The sequence below is a fragment of the Rhincodon typus genome, chromosome 39 (genome assembly GCF_021869965.1).
Source record: "Rhincodon typus isolate 14 chromosome 39, sRhiTyp1.1, whole genome shotgun sequence".
Taxonomy (NCBI): Eukaryota; Metazoa; Chordata; class Chondrichthyes; order Orectolobiformes; family Rhincodontidae; genus Rhincodon; species Rhincodon typus.
In genome coordinates, this window is record NC_063370.1 from 17430470 (window position 1) to 17454548 (window position 24079).

At 42.0% G+C, this 24079-nt stretch overlaps 1 long non-coding RNA gene and 1 gene segment (V, D, J or C); one reads left to right on the forward strand and one right to left on the reverse strand.

Moving 5' to 3' along the window:
- Window positions 1–842: 842 nt before the first annotated feature.
- Window positions 843–2227, reverse strand: LOC109914351. The segment is given in 2 exon segments: window positions 843–1216; window positions 2099–2227. Coding segments are annotated over 2 exon segments (423 nt in total).
- A 13485-nt stretch (window positions 2228–15712) lies between these two features.
- LOC125487304 lies at window positions 15713–19131 on the forward strand. Its single transcript, XR_007265795.1, has 4 exons — window positions 15713–15787; window positions 16281–16518; window positions 17316–17360; window positions 18747–19131. It is a non-coding gene; the product is annotated as an uncharacterized LOC125487304 (long non-coding RNA).
- Window positions 19132–24079: the final 4948 nt, after the last annotated feature.

Here is a 24079-nt window from a genome sequence, read left to right on the forward strand (position 1 = left end):
CATTTCAGAGGGTAGTTGTGGCTAACCATATGGCTGTGTTTCTGGGGTTTTTGCTAGGCAGTTGGGAGCAGTAGAGTTCCTTCCCAAGGAGGGTATTAGTGAACCAGATGGGTTTTCGCCACAGTCGACCCATAATCACATGGTCCTCATTAGGCTAGCGTCTGATTTTTATTGAATTCAAATCTGCTACAATGGGATTTAAACTTATGTCTCACAATCTGAGCCTGGGGTTCTTGGTTACTAGTCCACCGATGTTACCACTACGTTACTGCCGTCTCCTGACCATAACCGTCTTTAAATAAGTGAACTCCATTCACATAGGTACAATTCCAAGAAATCTGTCTTTAGCTGATGAGGCTTCCATCCTTATCTAAGGTTAGGGATATTAACGCTGTTTCATACTACAACGTCAAGAGGTCTTTGCGTTTTTTTTTATCTCGAGGACTTGCTCCTAATGGTCGTTTCAAAATCTGTTGATTCAGTGAGGGAGAAAGGGAGAGTGGGAGAGTAGGCGAGAAGGTGTAAGAGCGGGATAGGGATTAAAGACCTAAATGAAAGAAGGGAGGGAGAAAAGGGCAATGGAACAAGGGAAGGAGCAGGATAGAAAAGACAGAAGGTAGTTTGGGGGAGGGGAAGGGAAAACGAAGGAGAAACAAAAAGCAAAAGAGCGGGGAAACCTGCATAACTATACATCTGCTTATAAACAGCACTATGTATCAACGTACCTATCCCATTGTGTCTATCCATCTGCCTCTTGTCTACCGATATATCTGATTTTCCCTTTTGTTTGTCTTTCTCTTCACGACTCTCTCTGTCTACTGACCATTTATCTTTAATTAGACCTAGTTAGGCGACAGTTTCTGCGTGCTACAGGACGAGTTTTTGCAGCGCAGTCCAGCAGGAGTGTTGCACTGTGCATCACTGGAGGCACAGAAATATCGAGCCGTATCACCAGGCTGCACCTTTTCTATTTTCAGATCGAAAGAGCCGCCGGCAGTCTTTTTGGCGTTGAACCGATCTGAGATCTCGTCCGACCTTGTCGGTTCAGTTTCCTGAAAAGCGTGCAGGATGTACTGGAGACCCTTGCCAGGGAACTGTCTGTACCAATACATGTAACTATCAGTCCCATATTGGATGCACGGGATTGACACAGATTCGCCTTTTCCCACGGAGAAATACTCCTGGACCTGTACAATCTTCTGAGACTCTCCGCGTCCTTAAAGCAAAAGAAGGAAAAAAAAATTAAATATTTGATTTTCATTGACTGATATTTCACTTCTCACACACTCTCCCATTCTAGATCAATGGAAGTATATCCTGCAATCCAATTGAGGCAACTAGCCGAGAGCCGAGATGGATGGAAGAAAAAAAGCATTGCATGTTGAAGCTAAGTGGTCCTTGGTCACATCAGGCAGCATAACTGCACGCTGAGAAACGCTAAAATTTTCTAGCTGGCAGTCACTCCAAAACGGAAACATTATTAGGTGCATATATTAAGGGTACATAGCTGAGGCAAATAAATGAAATAAAACTACACTTCATTCGCGATCGGATTGAATGACGGAGCTGGCTTTTGAGGGGTTGAATGGTTCGGCATTGTTCTTAAGTTTGTTTTTTAATAGACAAACCTGTTCTCCATTAAGGCTTCATTGTTTTGTCATTTTGTTTTTGTCAAAATCGGTACTACAGACTCGTAACAGAGCCATGGGCGCTTGTAGTGCATTTGGAGGCCAGTTGACTCAGCAAAGTCGGCATTGTAACTGAGATTGAAATGAGAAATGCCACTCGCTGGTTCAAAATACATAAGGACAAACCTGTACGTCTAGCGCGCATCTAACTAACAGTATTTATGTATTAGATTTGCTACTGAATGTATACACACTGTTTGTTTAACAGCCGGTCATCTTCAAAAAATTCTCTCTCCTCTTCTTGTCCATTTTTTCTACCTTCTTCCTCTCTGGCTCATTCTCTCGTTCTTTTCCATACTTCTTTAATTTTCCCTTACTATCTTTTTTATTACTTGGTCGGCGGGATATACAACACATTTTGTCTCCAACTCCTAAACAATCCTATGACATCGCTCTCCTCCATTACTCACCCATCATGAGCAGCAGTTGTGACGCGCAGAACAAGAGCCAAGTGCGCATGGTACGTTAAAATACGTCTGACAGCAGGACACTTAAGGGCAATTCGCAGCTCAGAGATAGTACGCTGCTGTTTGCGAGCGTAGAATTGACTGGTGTAAAGGAGAGCAGACGGCATAAAAATAACAACCCTGGCTGTACAAAGCCGCATTCCCCCTCTGATTGACATCCCCAACGTCATTCTCTTGTGGGTAGCCCCGCCCTCGTTCTGTCTTCGTAAAAGACCAGATCTTAATCGACATTCAGGAACGTTCTTCTGAAATGGATTGTTCCTCCCACTTCTTAACATGTCACCTCACTCAAGGACCGTGCCTTTAACTTCTCAACGACAGAGATACTGAGAGGGTAAAATTTGTTTCCGTTTCAGCTGTAAACATTCGGCTGGGATCTAATTCAAGACATAGTCCGGAGCAAATGGGCATTGTTTTAAATTTAGGGTTGACAAGAGAAACACAACTTCAAGTAAAGGCTGGAGGTCGTCGCATGGCGCAATGGATAAGGCATCTGATCTCGGTGTTTGATGGCAAGCAGAAGATTGCAGGTTCAAGCCTAGTTGTGTACTCGAGTGGCACAATAATAATGTCGCCACATCTACATCACGCCACCGCAGGTTCAAGTCCAACTTAAGCCAGAGGTCTGTAGTAAGATTCCTGAGCAGGTTGATTAGAAAATGTCCTAATCAAAGTGTGGTGTAATCATAAAAAAAGTCTATCAACTGACACAATGAATTCCGAGGGTTCATAGAAGATTTCAATTATGTGATTACTGAGTGTCTATTAAATAGGTGTATTAAAAGTAACTGAAGTAAAGTAGATAAACGTCTTCAAGTCCGAAATGGTAGAATTTGACTTCAATAAATATCTGGAATTAAATGCCAGAACAGGATAAAGGCGGCTGATTCATCTATTCATATGCTAAAGACTCTAAACTATCGTTCTCCTCTTATATAATAGGTTGGAGGGAGCTGAAAGGCTCCCCAGATCTTCTGTGTAATAGGCACGTGTGTGTCTCCGTCCGACTCCTGTTTCTGTGCAACAAGTTAATGGAAGCAGAATGGACCTCCTCTTGTTCCTCTCTTAAGAAGCTCAAGAGTGGCTGAATGTCTCTCTATTGTTCCTGTATAACCGACTTCAGACGCGCTTAACGGGTTCCCTCCTGTTCCTGTATAACAACCTCCATAAGCTGATCGGGATTACTCCTTTACGTGTGTAACAGACTCAAGAGAGGCGAAATGACCTTCTCCACTTTGTCGCTAACGCAGCCGAAGATTTGAATGATATCCTCCTGTTCATTTATTCTGATTAAACCACCTTTTAAATGCCCTTTCACCGTTATTCAATCGCAGTCACCGTTGTTCCTGTGGAGAATGCAAACATAGCATAAATGTATTAAAGGTCCCGAAGTTTCTTTCTTCCTGTCTATGAGAAGATTAAAGCAGTTCGGAGTGAATTTAAGAGGTTAGGTAGAAGATTAATAAATAGAACCTTGAAAGTAGTATTTTCTGGTTTATTCCCTATTCCAAACTCAAACGAAAGAAGGAACAAAAGGTTAGAGGAGATAAATCAATGGCTGAAGAGCTGGTGTATTGTTTAGGGATGCAGGTTTTTGGACAATTGGAATGTGTTTTGGGATAGAAAAGTCCTGTTCAAAAAGGATGGGTCGAGACAAAATTGGAAAGAGACCAATACCTTAGCAGGAAGATTTCCTCATTCCATTAAAGGAAACTTTATGCTGCCAAAGAGGGGAAGTGGGGAAATGGGGAGTTGGCCTAGTGGTGTTATCGCTGCTCTGTTAATCCAGAGACCCGGGTAATGTTCTGAGGACCTGGGTTCAAATCCCACCATGGCAGATGGCAGATGGCAGAATTTGACTTCAATAAATATCTGGAATTAAGAGTCTAGTGATGACTATGAATCCATTGCCATTGCCATTGCCATCTGGTTCACTAATGCCCTCTAGGGAAGGAAACTGCCATCTTTACCTGGTCTGGCCTACATGTGACTCCAGACCCACAGCAATGCGGTTGACTCATACTCGGCATTTAGGCATTTAGGGATTGGCAATAAATGCTGGCCCAGCTAGCGACATCTTCATCTGATGAATGAATGAAACAAATACAAAATAAAAACAAATTCTAAGTAGCAGTTTAAACAGACGGATTGAGGGACAAGGTTCAAAATATGAGAAGATCTCTGGATCTGAGGAGAGCACGTCAATTGGAAAAGAAAGACAAGAGAGGGTCAAAGTCTGTAGTAACTCTGAAGAAACGCATTTATGTGGGAGTCTTACAGGTAAGGCCGATAACTCAGGGCATGTTTAGGAACAGGGGATTGGGATGTCATAGATATTACAGAAACTTGGCTGAAAGATGGAAAAGACTGGCAGCTCAATGTTCCAGGTTTTAGATGCTATAGAAAGGATAGAAAAAGAGGCAAGAAAGTAGGGGATGGGTGGACTGGGGCGTTTTTGATTAAAGAATGTATTACTGCTGTAAATTGGGAAGATATTTCTGAAAAACCGTCCAGTGAAAACATATGAGCAGACATTACAATTAAGAAAGTTAAGATCACTTTAATAGGATTGCACAATAGGCCCCCCAATAGTAAGAGGAAAATTGAGAAACAAATATGTAGGGAGACCTCAGATATATGTAAGCATAATAAGGTTGTAATAATGGGGGATTTTAATTTTCCAAACATTGACTGGTGCTACCATAGTGTTTGTGAAGAATTTATCAAATGTGTTCAAGCAAATTTTCTTTACCAATGTGTGGACGCTCTTACTAAAAAAGGAGCAAAACTAGACCTTCTTTTGGGCAATAAGGCAGGGCAGGTGACTGAATTAAAAGTGGGATAACACTTTGGGTCTAGTGATCATAATTCTATTAGTTTCAAAATGGTCATGGAAAAGGCTAAGCCTTCCATAAAAGTTAAAGATTTTTTAACTGGAATAAGGCAAACTTTAATGGCATGAGACAAGAACTTTCAAAAGTTGATTGGAGTAGACAGTTTGCAGGTAAAAGGGCGTCTGACAAGTGAGAGACATTCAAAAGTATGACAAGAATTCAGAGGCATTTTGTTCCTGTTGGAGTGAAGGGGAAGGCTGATAAAATTAAAGAAGAATGGATGACTAAAGATATTGAGGTTCTAGTCAAGAATAAAAGAGAATCTTATTTTAGAAGTAGACAACTTGGTTCAATTGAATCTCTAAATCAATATCAAGAGTGTAGGGGCGTTCTTAAGAGAAAAATCATGAAGGCAATGAGGGGATATGAGATAGCATTGGCAGATAAGGTTAAGGATGATCCAAAGATATTCTACAAATACATTAAGATGAAGAGGATAACTAGAGATTGTAGGGCCTCTTAAAGATCAATGAGGTCGTCCTTGTCTTGAACTCCAAGAGATGGGAGCGATACTAAATGAATATTTCGCGGTAGTTTTTACTGTGGATAAAGAAATGGAGTCGATAAAATGCAGAGAAATGAACTTTGATTGTTTAAAAACCGTTCACATTACAGAAGAGGAAGTTCAGGACGTCTTAGAGAATATTTAAAGTGGGTAAATCTCCGGGACTTGATCTAATGTATCCCAGAACATTGTGGGAAGTAAGGGAGGAAATTACGAGACCCCTTGCAGAAATATTTGCATCATGTATAACTACAGGTGAGATACCTGATAACTGGAGAGTGGCGAATGTTGTACTTTTGTTTCAGAAAGGTTACAAGGAGAAACCGAGGAACTATAGACCTGTGAGTCTGATTTTGCTTGTGGGTAAATTGTTGGATGTTATTATAAAAGATAGGATTTATGGATATTTAGAGAGACAATAATTGATTAAGGATAGTCAGCATGGTGTCGTGTGAGGAAAATCGTGTCTCACAAACTTGATTGAGTTTTTTGAGGAAGTTACCAAAAAGATTGAGGATGGCAAAGCATTAGACTTTATTTATTTGGATTTTAGTAAAGCTTTTGACAAGATTCCGCATGGTAGACTAATTAGTAAGGTTAGGTCACATGGGATTCAGAATGAGGTTGCCAATTGTTTAACGACAGGAGACGGAGCATAATGGTGGAGGGTTGCTTTTCAGACTGGAGGCTTGTGACCAGCAGTGTTCCTCAGGGATTGGTTGTGGGTCCTCTTGTTTGTCATTTCTATAAATTATTTGGTTGACAATATAGAAGGCATGGTTAGTAAGTTTGTGGATGATAACAAAATTGGTGGCGTAGTAGGCAGTGAAGACGTTTTCCTAAAATTACAAAAAGATCTTGATCAAATGGGTCAATGGGCTGAAAATGGCAGATGGATTTCAATCTAGATAAATGCGAGGTATTGCATTTTGGTACAACAAAGAAGGGTAGGGCTTATACAATTAATGGTAGGGCCTTGGGTAGTGTTGTAGAACAAAGGGACCTAGGGGTGCAGTATATAATTCTTTGAAGTTTGCATCACATATAGACAGGATGGTTGAGAAGGCATTTGGTATGCTTGCCTTCATTGATCAGTCCTTTGAGTAATGGAATTGGAATGTTATGTTGTGATTGTACAGTACATTGGTGAGGCCTCTTCTAGAATACTGTATCTAGTTCTGGTCGCCCAGTTATAGAAAGGATATTATCAAGCTGGAGAGGGTTCAGAAAAGATTTGCCGGGATGTTGCTGGGTATGGAATGTTTAAGTTATAATGAAAGGTTGGATAGGCTGGGACTTTTTTTACGGGAGCATGAAGGTTGAGAGGGGACCTGATAGAAGTTTATAAAATAATGAGAGGTATAGATGGAGTTAATGGTAGTTGTCTTTTCCCTAGGGTGGGTGATTTCAAGACTAGGGAGCACATTTTTAAGGTGAAAGAAGAGCCATTTTAAAAAAAGGCATGGGGGCAATTTTTTTACACAGAGGCTGGCTCGTGTGTGGAATGAACTTCCTGATGAAGTGGCGAACGTGGTATAATTACAACGTTTAAAAGACATTTGGATGGATACATGACTAGGAAAGGTTCGGAGGGATATAGGCCAGGTGCAGGCAGGTGGGACTAGTTTAGTTTGGGATTATGTTCAATATGGACTGGTTGGACAGAAGGGTCTGTTTCCGTGCTGTATAGCTGTATGATTCTTCACATCAATCATTAAGTTGTTCTTTAAAAACAATCTTAAAATTTATTATGGTTTTATCTAAATGTACCATCTAACCTTTACTTTAAAGGAAACTAAGAGGTCACCCGACGTCCTTGTTTTTGCTTCACGAAGACTCATAGCCTCCCAGCTAGATTTAACAACTCACTCCTCGTGACACGGTTGTATATGTATAAAACATACGCAATCTCTATTCAAATCCGTTTGATGTTCTCGGCAAAACCATTTCACTCTGCAAAATGCCCCTAGAAGGATGAAGCGCAGCCTGAGTCAGTTCTCACAGGTGTTTCGTGCTGCCTTTGGGATTTTTGTTGAGCTTCTCCCGCTTTCTGAGTCACCGTGAAGACTCCAAGCACAGTAATACACGGCCGAGTGATTGCCCAACAAGCTGGAGGATTCCAGGATGAATAAATATTTGTTTGGTCGCTTGGCTGTGAAACCGACTGCCGGCTGTTCCGAAATCACGCTTTCTGTGGCTAAGGAATAAAATATCAACTGCAGTTCCTTCCCCGGGTATTGCCTGTACCAGTACATGTTGATGATACAGGTGCTCCCCTCCACAGCGTACTCCAATTCCAATTTATCCTGAGGAAGTCTGGAGACAGCGGTGGGAGTCTGGCGGACAGTCTGCAATTTCACGTCTGGTAAAGAGAGAGTGAAAGCTTGAGATCAGAAAAATGAGAGCAATGGAGAAAGCATTCTTGCATTGAAAAAAGTCAGAAAAATAAAGTTACGAAATATCGATTAGGAAATATTAAGAATTAATAAAAGTAACATTATATTGTATATTGAGCTGTCTTCTCAATCCGTAAAGAGGCAACAGCAGGATTTATGAATGTGTGAGTAACCAAACTCTCCTCAAAATATTGGCAAGACCATGAAGGAAGTGACGCAGGACTGTGTCCACCCTTTCTCTCGGCGAACCATTCGAAGGCTCGAAGTACAATTTCACTATGAGTTGCTCTTGCGTTTTTTCTCCCTCACTCTCTGCCACTACTGATTCCGCATATACCTAGCATACATCTACCACGCTGCCTGTCTCTGTGATTCTGTACGTATGTGTGCATGCCACATCTGAGTCCTTGGCAGACTTTCTCCATCTATCTCTATCTGTCTAAGGCTGATTCTTTTTTTCTCCACCAGTCTCCATGTTACAACCTATAGTTCATTATTTGGTTCTGTCCCAGAATGTTTTATTTTTTCTGTCCCACTCTTTCTGATAGGCAAAGGACATTATTCCACTGCTCCAAATCTCTCGTCGCTATACGGCGCGTTCTCTCGATAACTCTCATTCTCTCACGTTCAAAGGGAACTATTCTGAACGGTAATCACGTACTGGCCTGAATGGACCATCAAGTCAGATTTTGGAATAGGAAAATGTGTATTAAGAGGAATTATTGTTTGAAAGAAAAAGTCCTTATGATGAAGGATTAATTAGACGACGTAAAAGATGTGTCTTTTGCTTGGAGTTTCCCGTTAATCAGGGAAAGAGCGAGAACAGGAGCATTGAGTCTTGTGGGGAGGTTAACCACTCTTTTCAAATGAAGCAGAATATTTAAAGATCAAAAAGGGCAACTCGGATACGCCCTTCTCCCCATTCAACATGTGGGGAAACATAATTGTTATTTAATTTACTCTTGCATGGGCTTGAGTGTTACCCGCTAAGACGGGCATTTTTTGCCCTTTGCTGGCTGTGTTTGAACTGGAATTTCAGAGAGCACTTTAGAGTCAATCACATTGTTGGAGGTGTGGAGTCACATGTAAGTCAAAGCAGATGGGAAAATATGGAGTTAGGGAGATAGGATAAGGGCTGGGTCTGGGTGGGATTCTCTTCAGAGGATCGGTGTGGTCTCCAAGGACCGAATGGCCTGCTTCCACACTGGAGGTGGTCTATGCTCTTCTATGATCAGGTAAGGATATCAAATTTCCTTACCTAAAGAGAATTGGTAAACCAGATGTTTTCTTTTACAACAATCCATAGTGGTTACTTGGTCACAACTACTGTAATTTTTAATTCTAGATTTAATTGAAGTTAAATGGCGCCACCTGCCATAGATTTCGAACCCAAACCGAAGAACATTAGCCTGGGCCTTTGGAATTAGTCCAGTGACATTACCACGATGCCACCACCTCTCAAAATTTCACAATTTGCTTGCAAAAAAATCAACTAACCACATCTATTCTTAATCATCAAAAGGTACGTAAAATATACCTTGTCAAACTTGACAGTTTCCTTCTGTTCCAACGTAGCAGTCGAGTAGTTCAATGCTCTCATGCTGTCGGTAGTAGACTTGAAAGGCACAGTAGACTCAATCTGTTCATAATAACAGGTTTTAGTTTACAGAACGATTTCTGCCTCTTTTTAGGTAACGTTGTCAAGGGGAATGAATCGCTTCAACCTTGTTGCTTTGCAATTGGCTGAAAGAGGCTATGGACGTCTGCTGCACCTGTGTGGCAATGCATATTCCAAGCAGTTCTGCGTTTAATGGTCCTGGCCGGTCCAGTGCTGCCCCCGTAGGCAGGGTGTCCATGGATAAACCTTAGACTTTTAAATGATCGGATTTTCTGATGCTTGCAACCTATTAGGTTGGTACCACATTTTGTTTAAAGCAGGAGGATAGAAAGGAAGATAAACTTGCGATATTTTTCTACTGTCTATAGCGAAGATGTCATTTTAATTTTAACCCATCCAGGCAGTCGCCCAAGGCTGAAGTTGAACCATAGTCTCGAGTCCTGAGAGGTAGCAGCGCTAACCACTGCGCTATCGTGTTGCCCTCTTGCTCACTAAAGTCCCTATAATAGTCTCCAAATCCCTGTAGTCAGAGCCGTGGATGAGCTATTCTGTAACGAGTGCCTATTATTCATGTTCTTTCGGTTTCGCCATTTTAGACAGCAATTAGTTAACAGCATTGGATTGTATCCAGAATCACACAGACGTCAGACTATGGTAGATAGGTCTACTTTCCTATTGGACATTAGTGAACCAGATCCGTATTTATTGTCAACAACCCGGTAGTTTCATGAACACTTTGCTAATAATATCTTTTTTATTGCAGATTTTATTCAATTTGCTGACAATGTATGTATTTAAACGTATATCTCGAGATCATTAGTCCAGTCTTCCATATGATTGCTAGACCAGAAGCAAGCCAACCGTGCTACACTCTGACGTAGCACTGGCCGCCTACAACAAAAGCAAAGAATGATGCAGAGCAAACGGCATAATTCATTGGTTACATTCAGACTAAAACGAACAATTCACCATTGAGAAATTGAACGCGTCAGCATAACTGCGTAACTGTTGCAGGTTTAGACTAACAGAGTCTATCATCAAAGGACGCGAAGTTAGTATCCAGACTCTAAATTTAGCTTCGCTCCGCAAGACTCATGTAAGAACCAATGAACAATAAGGAAAGTGTCCCGTTTCAGCTATAGGTTGAAGTATTGAAATGAGGATATATAAATTTCTCTCTGTGTCTTGAATGTGAGACATTCTACAGTGAAATACTTTGGTTATTTCATGCAATAAAACAACGGTTTCCTTCAAAGATGTTTGTGTCTCAACTCTATTGTATTGCTGGTATTAACTGGTAAGCGGAGCTGAAGTCTGATGGATCAGCCATTTGTAATTGTGCTGTGTCTTTCCTTTTTGGGTTTAAACCGCCTATCTGGGCTCCTTTGTACCGTTTAAAAGTGTAAATTCTGTCTATCACCGTTTCTGTCGGTCACTCTTCTTCATCACTTCAGTTCCTCTCGCCTTCATTCACTCCTTACTCCTTCTTGTGATTTGTTTTAGCTCTAGCTATGTGAATGGGTCCCAAAAAAGAATTGCTAGATTCGAAATATAGCTCTGTTTCTCTCCTCAGGATAATGCCATGAGTGCTAAGTTCCTTCAGAATTTCTTGCTTTTATTTCAGTTCTCCAGCATCGGCAGTATTTTGCTTTTGTTTGTGAATCTCTGCTCTTGTCTGTAATCTTGTATGTGTCCAGGAAGGATTTCCGATTCAATATGCAGATCGGCCGACCAGAGGGGACGCCATTTTGGATTTGGTGCTTGGCAACAACCAGGGCAGGTGTCAGATCTCTCGGTGGGAGAGCATTTCGGTGATAGTGATCACAACTCCCTGACCTTTGCTATAGTCATGGAGAGGGATAGGAGCAGACGGCATGGGAAAGTATTTAATTGAGGGAGGGGGAATTACAATGCTATTAAGCAAGAACTGCGGAGCATAAATTGGGAACAGATGTTCTCAGGGAAATGCACGGCAGAAATGAGGAGGCTGTTCAGGAAGCAGTTGCTGCGAGTACTGGATAGGTTTGTCACACTGAGGCAAGGAAGGGATGGTAAGGTGAAGGAACCTTGGATGACAAGACATATGGAACATCTAGTCAAGAGGAAGAAGGAAGCTTACTTAAGGTTGAGGAATCAAGGATCAGACAGGGCTCTAGAGGGCTACAAGGTAGCCAGGAAGAAACTGAAGAATGGACTTAGGAGAGCTAGAAGTGGGTATGAAAAAGCCTTGGCGGGTAGGATCAAGGAAAACCCCAAGGCATTCTATGCTTATGTGAGGGACAAGAGGATGGCCAGAGTGAAGGTAGGGCCAATCCGGGATAGTAGAGGGAACTTGTGCACGGAGTCAGAAGAGGTAGAGGAGGTCATTAATGAATACTTTGCTTCAGTATGCACCAGTGAGAGGGACGTTGACGTTTGTGCGGACAGCATGAAACAGGCAGATATGCTCGAAAATGTTGATGTTCGGAAGGAGGATGTGTTAGAAAGTTTGAAAAATATGAGGATAGATAAGTTCCCGGGCCAGACAGGATATACCCAAGGTTACTAGGGGAAGCAAAGGAAGAGATTGCTGCCCCTTTGGCGATGATCTTTGCAAACTCAATGTCCACTGGAATAGTACCAGATGATTGGAGGTTGGGAAATGTCATTCCCTTGTTCAAGAAAGGGAATAGGGATAATCCTGGGAATTACAGAGCAGTCAGTCTTACTTCTGTGGTGAGCAAATTATTGGAGAGAATTCTGAGAGATAGTATTTATGATTATCTGGAAAAGCACAGTTTGATTAGAAATAGTATGGGGCAGGTCATGCCTCACGAGCCTTATTGAATTATTTGAGGATGTGACAAAACATAATGATGAAGGCAGAGCAATGGGTGCATTGTATATGGTTTTTAGCAAGGCATTTGATAAAGTTCCCCATGGTAGGCTCATTCAGAAAGTAAGCAGGCATGGGATTCAGGGAAATTTGGCTGTCTGGATACAAAACTGGCTATCCAATAGAAGACAGAGGGTGGTGGTAGATAGAAAGTATTCAGCCTGGAGCTCAGTGACCAGTGGTGTTCCGCAGGGATTGGTTCTGGGACCTCTGCTGTTTGTGATCTTTATAAATGACTTGGATGAGGAAGTGGAAGGGTGGGTTAGTAAGTTTGCTGATGATTCGAAGGTTGATGGAGTTGTGGATAACGTGGAGGGCTGTTGTAGTTTGAAATGGGACATTCGCAGGATCCGGAGCTGGGCAAAGAAGTGGCAGATGGAATTCAACCCAGAAAAGTGTGAAATGATTCATTTTGGAAGGTTGAATTTGAATGCAGAATACAGGGTTAATGGCAGGATTCTTGGCAGTGTGGAGGAACAGAGGGGTCTTGGAGTCCATGTCCATAGATCCCTCAAAGTTGCTAGCCAAGTTGACAGGGTTGTAAAGAAGGCATGTGGTGTGTTGGCTTTCATAGTCAGGAGAATTGAGTTTAAGAGCCACGAGGTTATGCTGCAGTTCTATAAAATCCTGGTTAGACCACATTTGGAATATTGTGTTCAGTTCTAGTCGCCTCATTATAGGAAGGATGTGGAAGCTTTAGAGAGGATGCAGAGGAAATTTACTTGGATGCTGCCTGGACTGGAGGGCAGGTCTTATGAGGAAAGGTTGAGGGAGCTAGGGCTTTTTTCATTGGAGCAAAGAAGGATGAGAGGTGACTTGATAGAAGTGTACAAGATGATGAGAGGCATAGATAGAATGGATACCCAGAGACTTTTTCCCACGGCGGAAATGACTATTACGAGGTGTCATAATTTTAAGGTGATTGGCGGAAGCTATAGGGTAGATGTCAGAGGTAAGTTCTTTACACAGAGAGTGATGGGCGCATGGAATGTGCTGCCTGTAGTGGTATTGGAGTCAGATACATTAGAGACATTTAGGCGATTGTTGGATCAGCACATGAATGATAGTACAAATTAGGGTATGCAGGGTAGTTTGATCTTAGTAAGATAATAGGTTGGCACAACATCGTGGGCCGAAGGGCCTGTACCATACTGTTCTGTTCTATGTTCTATGTTTCTCTTTCGCTTTTCACGTTCTCTGGTTTTGTCTCCTCTATGCCTCATTCTCTTTCGTTTTCCTTGTCTATCTCAGGTCCTGTTTCTCTTTATCTGTCACTCATCCTTTTTCTATTGCAGTATCATTGCCCCTCATATTGCTCTCTGCTGTCGTGTGCCCTTTGAATTGTGTCATATCTTTACATTCTCTGTTCTACAGACGTGACGGCCGTGCTGATTCGACAGCCACCCGCTTTTATATCCCAACGCCCTGGCACTTCAATCAGTATGGACTGTCTTTGATCAGAAGCTACAGCTACTTCTTTCTTCTACAGGTATCGATAGCATCCTGGTGGAGAGCCTCAGAACTAATGGAAACAGAATGGACCTCCTCCTGTTTCCCCCTAAGAATGGCTGAATGTCTTTCTGTAGTTTCTATATAACCGACTTCACATACGCTTAACGGGTTCCCCCCTGTTCCCTTATAACAATTTTCACAGGCTGGAAAGGATTCCTCCAGTACCTACGCGTCAGGCCCTAGAGAAGATAAATGGTGTCCTCCTCCGATTGACGTCCTTCTGTCCATTTATTCTAATTAAAAAACCTTTCATGCGCCCTTGCATTTCGTTATGCAGGCTCTATCATCGTTCATAGAAACCGTACAATGTGGAAAGAGGCCATTCAGCCCTTTAAGTCTACATTGACCCTCCAAAGAGAATCCCACCCAAACCCAGCCGCGAAGCTATCCGCATGATGCCACATTTACTATGACTAACAGGGTACATCCCTTGGCACTGTGGACAGTTTAGCATGGCCGATCTACCTAACCTGTACATCTTTGGGCTGTGAGGGGAAAACGGGAAACCCACATTGACTCAGGGAGAACGTGCAAACTCCATACAATCACCCAGGGCTGAAATGGGACCCTGATCCCTGGCGCTGTGAGGTGGCTGTGCTAACCACTGAACATCCAGACCGCCCATTGTTGCAATTGTCTGTCCCTGCTTTTCAAGTAGCGTCAGTGCATAAAAAAGTCGCCGTATTTTTTCTCACTTCGCAAAAAAAACTTGTAGCATATGTAAAATTGTTACCATTATCTGAAAATATTGCTATGGTTTTACCTACGTGCATCCCATTCAACCCTAACTTTAAAGGCATCTAAGAGGTTATCCGACGGTCTGTTTTTCACAAAGACTCCTAGCCTCTCAGTTAATGTTAACGACTCACTTCAGATAGCACGCTTGCACATACCCTGTACCATTGGATTCAGCACTCAGTACGCAATCTCTGAATCTCCATTTAAACACGGCTGGTGTTCTCATCAAAACTATTTCACTCTGCAAAATAAACCTCAATAGGACGAAGCGCCGTCTGATTTCAGTTCTCACAGCGGTGACATGCCTTTGGGTTTTTTGTTGAGCTGCACCCTCTCTGTGAGTCACTGTGAAGACGCCAAGCGCAGTAATACATGGCCGAGTGATTCGCCAACAAGCTGGAGGACTCCAGGATTAATAGGTATTTACTTGGACGCTTGGCTGTGAAACCAAGTGCCGGCTGATCTGCATTCACTCTTTCCGTGGTTAGGGAATAAAATAACAACTCCGGTTCCTTCCCTGGGTATTGCCTGTACCAGTACATGTAGATGGTGTTAGTGCTCCTCTCCACAGCGCACCTCAGTTCTAGTTCATCCTGGGGAGGTCTGGAGACAGCGGTGGGAGTCTGGCGGATAGCCTGCAATTGCACGCCTGGAAAAGACAGGGTGAAACGGTGGAGGTCAGAGGAGTCATTTGGACCAATGGATAACAATATGCGGATTAAAAGAACGGGAAAATGTAAACAAACACAATTATGAAGTGTTGATTAAATGATATTATTGTTGAGATATATTCCTTACAAATGACACATAATCAGAAATAGTAAAGGATACTTCATATTTTATAATGTCTTCTCAATCTGTAAAGAGGCGAGAGCAGAATTGAGGAGTGTGTGAATACCATCCCACTCTTCTAAAACGATTGGAAAGAGGAAGGGCGAAAGGAAGTGACGTACGCGCCCGCCCTTCCTCGAATGGAACTGTCTGATCGACCTTAGTGTTAATATTTTCCTTTCTCTCGCAATTTCAGTATGGGTTGTTCTCTTGTCCTTTCTGTCTTGATGTGGAGATGCCGGTGTTGGACTGGAGTGGACAAGGTAAAAAATCACTCGACACCAGGTTATAGTCCATCAGGACGCAAGCTTTCGGAGTCTCGCTCCTTCTCCAGGTGTCAGTGAGAGAGACACTGAATTTATGAGACACAGCATTTATAATCAAAAGATCAAAGGGTCATAGAACTGATGCAGAGAAGAAGCGAGACTCCGAAAGCTTGTGTCTTCAAATAAACCCTTCTCTCTTGTCAGCACTCACTCCGCGTACTTCTAACCATGTTCCCCTGCATTGTCAGTCCAGCGACTTTATCACTCTGCCACCGCCTCCAAAATTTGCACAATTTACTAATACAATGCAACTAAACACATCTGCATTCTTAATTATCAAAAGGTACGGTACGCTCACATGTAGGCATCCTTTCGTCTTCCTTTGTAACAGTATGGCGGAAGAAGTCGGTAACTGTGATGTTCTGAGAAAAAAAAGAAAGGTGTAAAGGTAATTTATTAATGAAAGGATTTGTTTTCAAACTCTTTACAGAGAAACATGATTATCAACTCTAGTAACAGAGCTATTCGCAACATTTCCCTCCTAAGATTGTAAGGCCGAGAACACAGCGTGGAGTCATACTGGAAACCGAACTACTGTTTCTAATAATTGAGCATTCACGAAGAGAGAAAGGAATTTATACTACATTGTATACTTCCTCTCTGGTGTTACCTGTATTGAGACTACTGCTAAACCATGCCACATCAGTGATCCCTCTCAATAAGCCGAGGTACGAATATCCACAGGTATAAAACTAAATGGTAGAAGACGTTTATGTCGTTAATATCCTTAGTATCTGAAAACCAATTTCTCCTGTGTAGCAAATTTTAGTAGCTTAGTGGTGTGTGTAAACCAGGTAGACAACATTCACCTCCTGTGGCATAAATATGCATTCAAAGGGATCAAAAATGACAACTAAATATTCAGAGGTATATGTCTTTTAGAAAGGACAGGCAGAAAGAAAAGGGCGATGGAGTAGTTTTGTTCAATGGATAGAATAACTACAATAGCAAGAAATCATCATTGTTCAGAAGATGTAGAATCCATGCAGGTGGAGTAATAACAAAGGAAAGAAGACATTTGTCGGCCCTCCTGTAGCGCGGTGATACACTTCTTACTTCTGAACCAACAGACCCGGTTCAATTCCACCAGGTCGGGAGGTGTGTAATAACACTTCTGAATAGGTTGATTAGGCAAACAGGTCAAATAAAAACAAACGCGACGCCAGTAGGAGTATTATTGACTCTTTAACGGTAGGTATATGATATAAGACGTGGAAGCGAGGGAGCTCAGGGAAATAAGTAGTGATGTCTTGACAACAGTCCACATGCCGGAAGAAGAGGTACTGGAGGACGTAAGGCCGATAAAGATGATAAACCCGCTGGCTCTGATCAAATGTATCCCAGGATATTGTGGGAAGCTAAGGAAGAAGTTGTGTGGCCCTTTGCAGAGATATTTGTATAATCTAAAGCCACGGGTGAGTTGCTGGAAGACTGAAGGATGGTTAATGTTGTGCCTTTATTTCAGAAAAGCCACGGAATTATGGACCAGTGAGCCTGACATCAGTGGAGGGTAAGTTGTTGGAGAGGGAATGCTGAGATGCAGGATTTACATGCATTTGGAAAGGTAAGGACTAATTAGGGATAGTCAGCATGGATTTGTGCATGGGAAATCATGTCTCATTAATCTGGTTGAAGTTTCTGAGGACAAGAGCGGCAGGTGCTGTCTACGTGGACTTTAGCAAGGCTTCGACAAGGTTCTGCGTGATAGACTGGTTAGATCACCTGGGATCCAAGGAGAGGTAGACAATTGAATACAAATTTGGCTGGACAGCAAGAGACAGAGAATGGTGGTAGAGGGGTGTTTTTCAGACTGGAGACCTGTGACCAATGATGTTCCACAGGGATCGGTGCTGGGTCCCCTGTTGTTTATCATTTGTATAAATGATTTGGATGAGAACATAGGAAGCTTGGTTAGCAAATTTATATGGCACTAAAATTGGTGATATAGTGGACAGTGAAGAAGATTATCTAAGAGTGCAATGGCATCTTGATCAGCTGCGCAAATGGGCCGAGGAGCGGCAGATAGAGTTTAATTTAGATAAATGCCAGATGTTGCATTTTGGCAAAACAAACCAGGGCAGGACTTACGCAGTTAATGGTAGGGCCCTGGGGAATGTTGTGGAACAGACCAACCTAGGGTTTCAGGTATATAGTTCCTTGAAAATGGCGGCACAGATATACAGGGCGGTGAAGAATACGTTTCGCATACTTGCCATTGGTCCGAGCATTGAATATTGTAGCTGGGTCGTCATGTTACGGCTGTACGGGACAGTAGAGAGGCCACTTTTGGAGTACTGCATTCAGGCTTGGTTGGTGTGCTGTAGAATGAATATTTTTAAATTGAAAAGTGTACAGAAAAGATTTGCAAGACTGTTATCGCCACTGAAAGGTTTTAATTATGAGGAGAGGCTGGATGGCTGGAGAGGAGGAGGTTTGAGGGGTGACCTTACATAGGTTTATAAAATCATGAGTGGCATAGCTAAGGCGAGTAGAAAAGTGTTTTTTTCCCTTGAGTAGGGGAGTACGAAACGAGAGGCATAGGTTTAAGTTGAGTCATAGAGTCATGCAGTGTGGAAACACACCCTTTGGTCCCACTTGTCCATACCGACCACCTAAACTGAACTAGTCCCATTTGCCTGCATTTGGCTTAGTTCCTCTAAACCTTTCCTATCCATGTACCTGTCCAAATGACCTTGAATGTTGTAATTATACCTAACTCTACCACTTCTTCTGGCAGCTCTTTCCATGCACGCACCATGTTCTGTTTGCAAAAGTTGTCCCTCAGGTTCGTTTTAAATCTATCCACTCTCACCCTCACCCTGCCAGTCTTGCTTTTATTTGTGCTTCCTCAAGGGCGTCGATTTCAACATTGGTCTTTTCATTTCCTGTTTTACAGATGTGGCGGTCGTGTTAACCCAGCAGACACCCACTTCCATATCCCAAAACGCAGGCACCCTAATCAGTATGGAATGTCATTACGCAAAAGCTGATGCTCGCTTGAACGTCTATTGATGTCAATGGCTTCGTGGCCGCGAGCCTCAGAACCTTTTCTATTCCTATATGAGAACAATCACTCCCAATTGAGTGGTGGACGGTTTCACCACCAGGCAATCTGACAACACTCAGTCTTTTGGCCGATGGGTGAATCACACGGCCGTGTAATACGGCGCCTGGCGTTTACACACACTGACTGAGCTGAATGGAAGGGCTCAACAAAAATAAAACCCTAAATGATTCAGAATATATATTGGCCTGACAGTTTCTCTAGACCTCTGTCACTATCTTTCTGTCCATCTATCTGTCTGTCTGTCTGTCGATGTATTTGATTGATTATGTCTATTATTGATGCATCAAGTTGCCATATCGAACTGCCTTTCTTCTATCAAAATATTTACCATTTGCTATATGCCTAACATCAAAAAACAGATTGCAACTTTTAAACAAATAGTAAACATTATGATATGTTTTAATTGTCATCGATTCTTTTTTATCTCTGCAATTTTCAATTATGTGAATACATTATTATAAGGACAATTTGCACGAAATGTCAAAGGATAGGCTAAACTACACTTAATCTGGTATTTCTTGAGAATTTTCTTGATGATTGGAAGACAAATGCCTCACAAAATATATTTTTCAGTGGTATTCAAATTCTGAACAACCGAAGAACTATTTGTATGGAGTGTTATTTATTCAAAATTGCATGTAACTACTGTTCTGTACTTCCCCAATGTCCAAGGTTTATTCTATTAGATATATGCACAATTGCAATAGCAATGAGAGAAGGGCTGATTATCATTCAGTCATAGAATGACACAACTTAGAAAAATCCAATCAGTTCATAATGCTCAAATTTGTTTTATATAACAGCTCCCTAATTAAGTCATTCTCCTGACCATCTCTCAACAACACTAAAAACATTTCTTCCAATAATTCTCTAATTATCTTTTTGAAGACTACTACCAAATTTAGTTACAATGTGTTTTCAGCCAATGCATTTCAAATAAAAAAAACAATTTGACGTTGAGAATTCTGCTGATCTTCTGCTCTGGTCCTTTTGCAAGTCACCCTAAATCAATGGCCCCTGATTAAGGAACATGTTGCCTGTAGATATTAGTTTCTGCATACCATTTTCAATTACTTACATTTTCAAACAAATTGATGAATTTCAATGCCTGTTTAAAATTCCCCTTATTGTCAGTATCAATGAGGACGAAATCCACCAAACAAGAAATGGTTAATCTTATGCCTTAAAAATTATTCATACAACGCGAAGTTGAGCTATCTCCAGAAATTTGTTACAAGCACACCTCTCTCCAGATAACGTTCAAGCACGTGTTGTAAACCGTTAACCTACTACAATTCAGACTTTGGGTGTCTTTTAGAGATTTTCAAAGCATTGTGCAGTTCAGCGTGGTAAAGATTTTAGTCCTCGAAAACCCAATTTGTCAGATGGGAAAGTTAAACTTTCTCTGCTTAAAACAAAAGAGAACTTGCCTGGCTTATTAAAAATATGGAATCATACGACATTGAATAAGGACTTACAGCCAATTGAATCCAGTACTGGCTCTTTGAAAGAAGTATTAATTAGTCTAACATCATCCACTTCTAATTATTCTTTGTCTCGACAATGTGGAAATCTTTTAGCCAATGATATCTCATCTGCTTGACCAGCTTCTCCTTAAAAGCATCTACGTTATTTTTCTCAACCTGCGCCAACGACTTCCATGTTTTCGTCACTTGTCTTGAATTCCCCATTAGATTTAATACTACAGTATTTTAAACAGTCGGCCTATCGTTATTTTCTTCTTTTTTCCAGTTATTCATATAACCTATTCTTTCCCAAATTAGGTTCGAGTTGAAATATTTAATCTGACTCGTTTTTGGGATTTACTGTTCAGCCTACTTCAGTAACACTTTCAAGTAGAACATTCTATATTTTCATTAATTTAAACGGATTTGCCTGACTTTCCTTTAACACTTTGATCGCCTGTGGACATATCTGGTAAGGATAGCACGTGTTGTATATACTTAATTGTCCTTACATTGAAGACTTTACTAAGCCATTGCAGAGGACAGTTTAACAGTCAACCACGCTGTTGTACATATAGTATCACGTGCAGGTCGGACGACACAGGCACGTTTTCTTCCCAAAGGGCATTAGCACATTAGATAGCTTATCTCGAAATTGTGTAGATTAGCTTGCATATGTGATGACTAGCCAGTCACAGTTGTGACTTGTGTTCTGTCCTGATTCTCTTGCAGGGGGGTGTCGTCACCCTTGTACCGGGTTGTATACTCCAGACATGCAGACTAAATAGCTTTAAAAGAAGCATGTGCGGGAGAGGTCAAGGCTCACACAGATCCAGTTTTTTTAGTTTTGCTTTCATTTAGTTGAAAATTTCTGCTGGCACTCAGTTAAACGCTCCAAGTTGTAAGATTGAAGTCTTCGACGGCAAATTACAAGAATAGGGCGGCACGGTGGCTCAGTGGTTAGCACTGCTGCCTCACAGGGTCAGGGGCCCAGGTTCAATTCCAGCCTCGGGTGACTGTCTATGCAGAGTTTGCACATTCTCCCGTGTCGGCGTGGGTTTCCGCCGGGTGCTCCGGTTTCCTCCCACAGTCTAAAGATGTGCAGGTTAGATAGATTGGCCATGCTAAATTGTTTAGGTTAGACATGGGGAATGGGTCTGGATAGGATCCTCTTCAGAGGGGCGGTGTGGACTTGTTGGGCAGAATGACCTGTTTCCACACTGTAGGGATTCTATGGCTTCTTTCTTCTGGATTTAACACCATCTCCCCTTACACTTCGATATTTCTGTCAATTATCCTGGTTCCCAGGAATCTGCTAACAGACGCTATTAAAAATTCTTTCACAATATATGGGCGTCGCTGGAAAGGAAGGCTTTGCTGGTCATCCCTAAATGTTTTGAGGAGGTGGTGGTTACTTGTCTGCTTAAACAACTGCAGTTAAACTGTGCAGGTGCACGCACCATGCTGTTAGAGAGTCTCAGAGATTTGATTCAGTGAAAGTGAGGGAAATGCGTCACAATTCCAAGTCAGGGCGGTATCCGATTTGAAGATCAACTTGAAGATTGCGGCGTTCCTCCTGCTTTTTCTATCCCTGTCCTGCTCGGTGGAAAAGTTCGCAGGTCTGAAAGATGCTGTCGAAGCGGATAGTTGCTGCAGTGCGTCTTGTAAATTGCAATTGCACTGCTGCCACTATTTTCTGGAGGGCTACTCCTGTGAGTGGAAAATATGCTCGCATAAATACTCGATTGAAGAGGTAGTATCAAGTGTCAAATTGTCTGATTTCCTCACTCTGCTCTAAAGAGAATCATTCCATCTCCTCCAATGTCGAGATGCAACTGAAGTATCTTTGATGCAATTCTGACACATCTTGCTTCAATCTGCTCCGCTCCAAGGATCACAAATGGAGCTTTTCCAGTCCATGCTCAAAACAGAGGTCATTTATCCCTCGCCCTACTCAATAATCGAAGCCATTGCGTTAGTCGGTGCTGAAGTGGATTTGGAAGTATGTGTGGGTGGCTGGGCGGTGAGCGGGTGGGAGGGCTGAGTGTCTGAAGGTCCTTATTGAGGGAGCGAGACATTTTGAGAGGGTCTATACTGAAAACACACTGCCCTGTCACAGAGTACGTACTTAGTTATTCTATGCTGTCGGATCGTAAATACCGAGGATATTATTCAACTGACGCTCCGTCCGTTTTCTCTGTTGGACATACAATTTATTAGGGACTTTTTTCGAAAACGTCTGGAGAGCGTCCCTTGCTTTCAGGCCAATATTTGAAGTGAACAATGCAATATCTTTTCATGATCACAATGCTCTTCAATTTATTCTGCGCACATTGGCTGGCTCCTTTCAAATGTATTCTTCATTTGATAGATTATTCCTGGGCTCAGAAAAGCCAAGCCCCCTCCCGAAGATATCAGGGGCCCTCAGAGCAGCCCTAGGATAGAAGCCATTAGATCCTGGGAATTTGCCAGTCATAAGATCCAAGTTTTCTTCGCATATTTTCCCTGGCAATTAGAATTGCTTCAAGAACCTCCCCCCATTCCTTCCTGATTTGCTAGTATATCTGGGATGTTACTGGGATCTGGGATCTTCTGTTGTGAGGACATACCCAAACGCTTGTTCAATATTTCTAGTATTTGCTCGTTTTCCATTGTAAGTTCTCCAGGCTCCAGAAGAGAAACATTTGCTTTAGCTATTATTTTCCTGTGCAAGTACTTGTACAAAGTCTGTTTTTATTATGTTTACGTTTGCTTTCACTCATACTTTACTATCTCCATGTTTTTACTGATTCTTTCATGGGTTCCTAAAATGTGACCAATCTTCTATTTAAAATAAATTTTGCAGAGTTTGACAGTCTTTGTTTAAATTTTGACACTATCTTTTACTTCCTTATATATTTCTGGATAAATATTCTTTCTTAATAAGCCTTGCTTTTCCTCATTGGGATGAAATTTTGCTGTGAGGAATTCAATCTCTCCTTTAAAACCAGCTGCCGCATATCGACTGAGATATCTTTATCATAGAATCCCCACAGTGCGAGAACAGGCCCTTCGGTCCAACAAGTCCACACCGACCCACAGAGCATTCCACCCCAACCCAACCCATTCCGCTATAAACCCACCTAATCTACACATCCCTGAACACTATGGGCAATTTAGCATGGCCAACTCACCTAGCCTGCACATCTTTGGACTGTGGGAGGAAGCCAGAGCACCCGGGGGAAACCCACGTAGACACGGGGAGAATGTGCAAACTCCACGCAGACAGTCGCCCGAGGGTGGGCTAGAACGCGGGTCACTGGCGCTGTGAGGCAACAGTGCTAACCACTGAGCCACCGTGCCGTCCAAGTTTAGTATAGTTTAGTATGTTTAGTTTAAATGCTCATTTTAGCTAGTTCTCCCGTTATAACCTTACATCTACCTTTATTCAGATGTAAAACTTGCTCTAATCTTAGACCCACACTACTCCTTTCAAATTAAAGTTGCAACATTATCCTATTGGAGTCATTGTCACCTGAAGTTTTTACAGGGTTTAATGATTAATGCTGACTCATTGCTCATTACCAGGTGTAACATAGCCGATATCGCCAGTTGGCTCTAAAATGCACCATTCCAAGCCAATTGAGAAGGCATTGAGAGGAAATGGAGGCAGAAAGTTCTTGTGACACAAAATATACCGTATGATAATGTGAGATA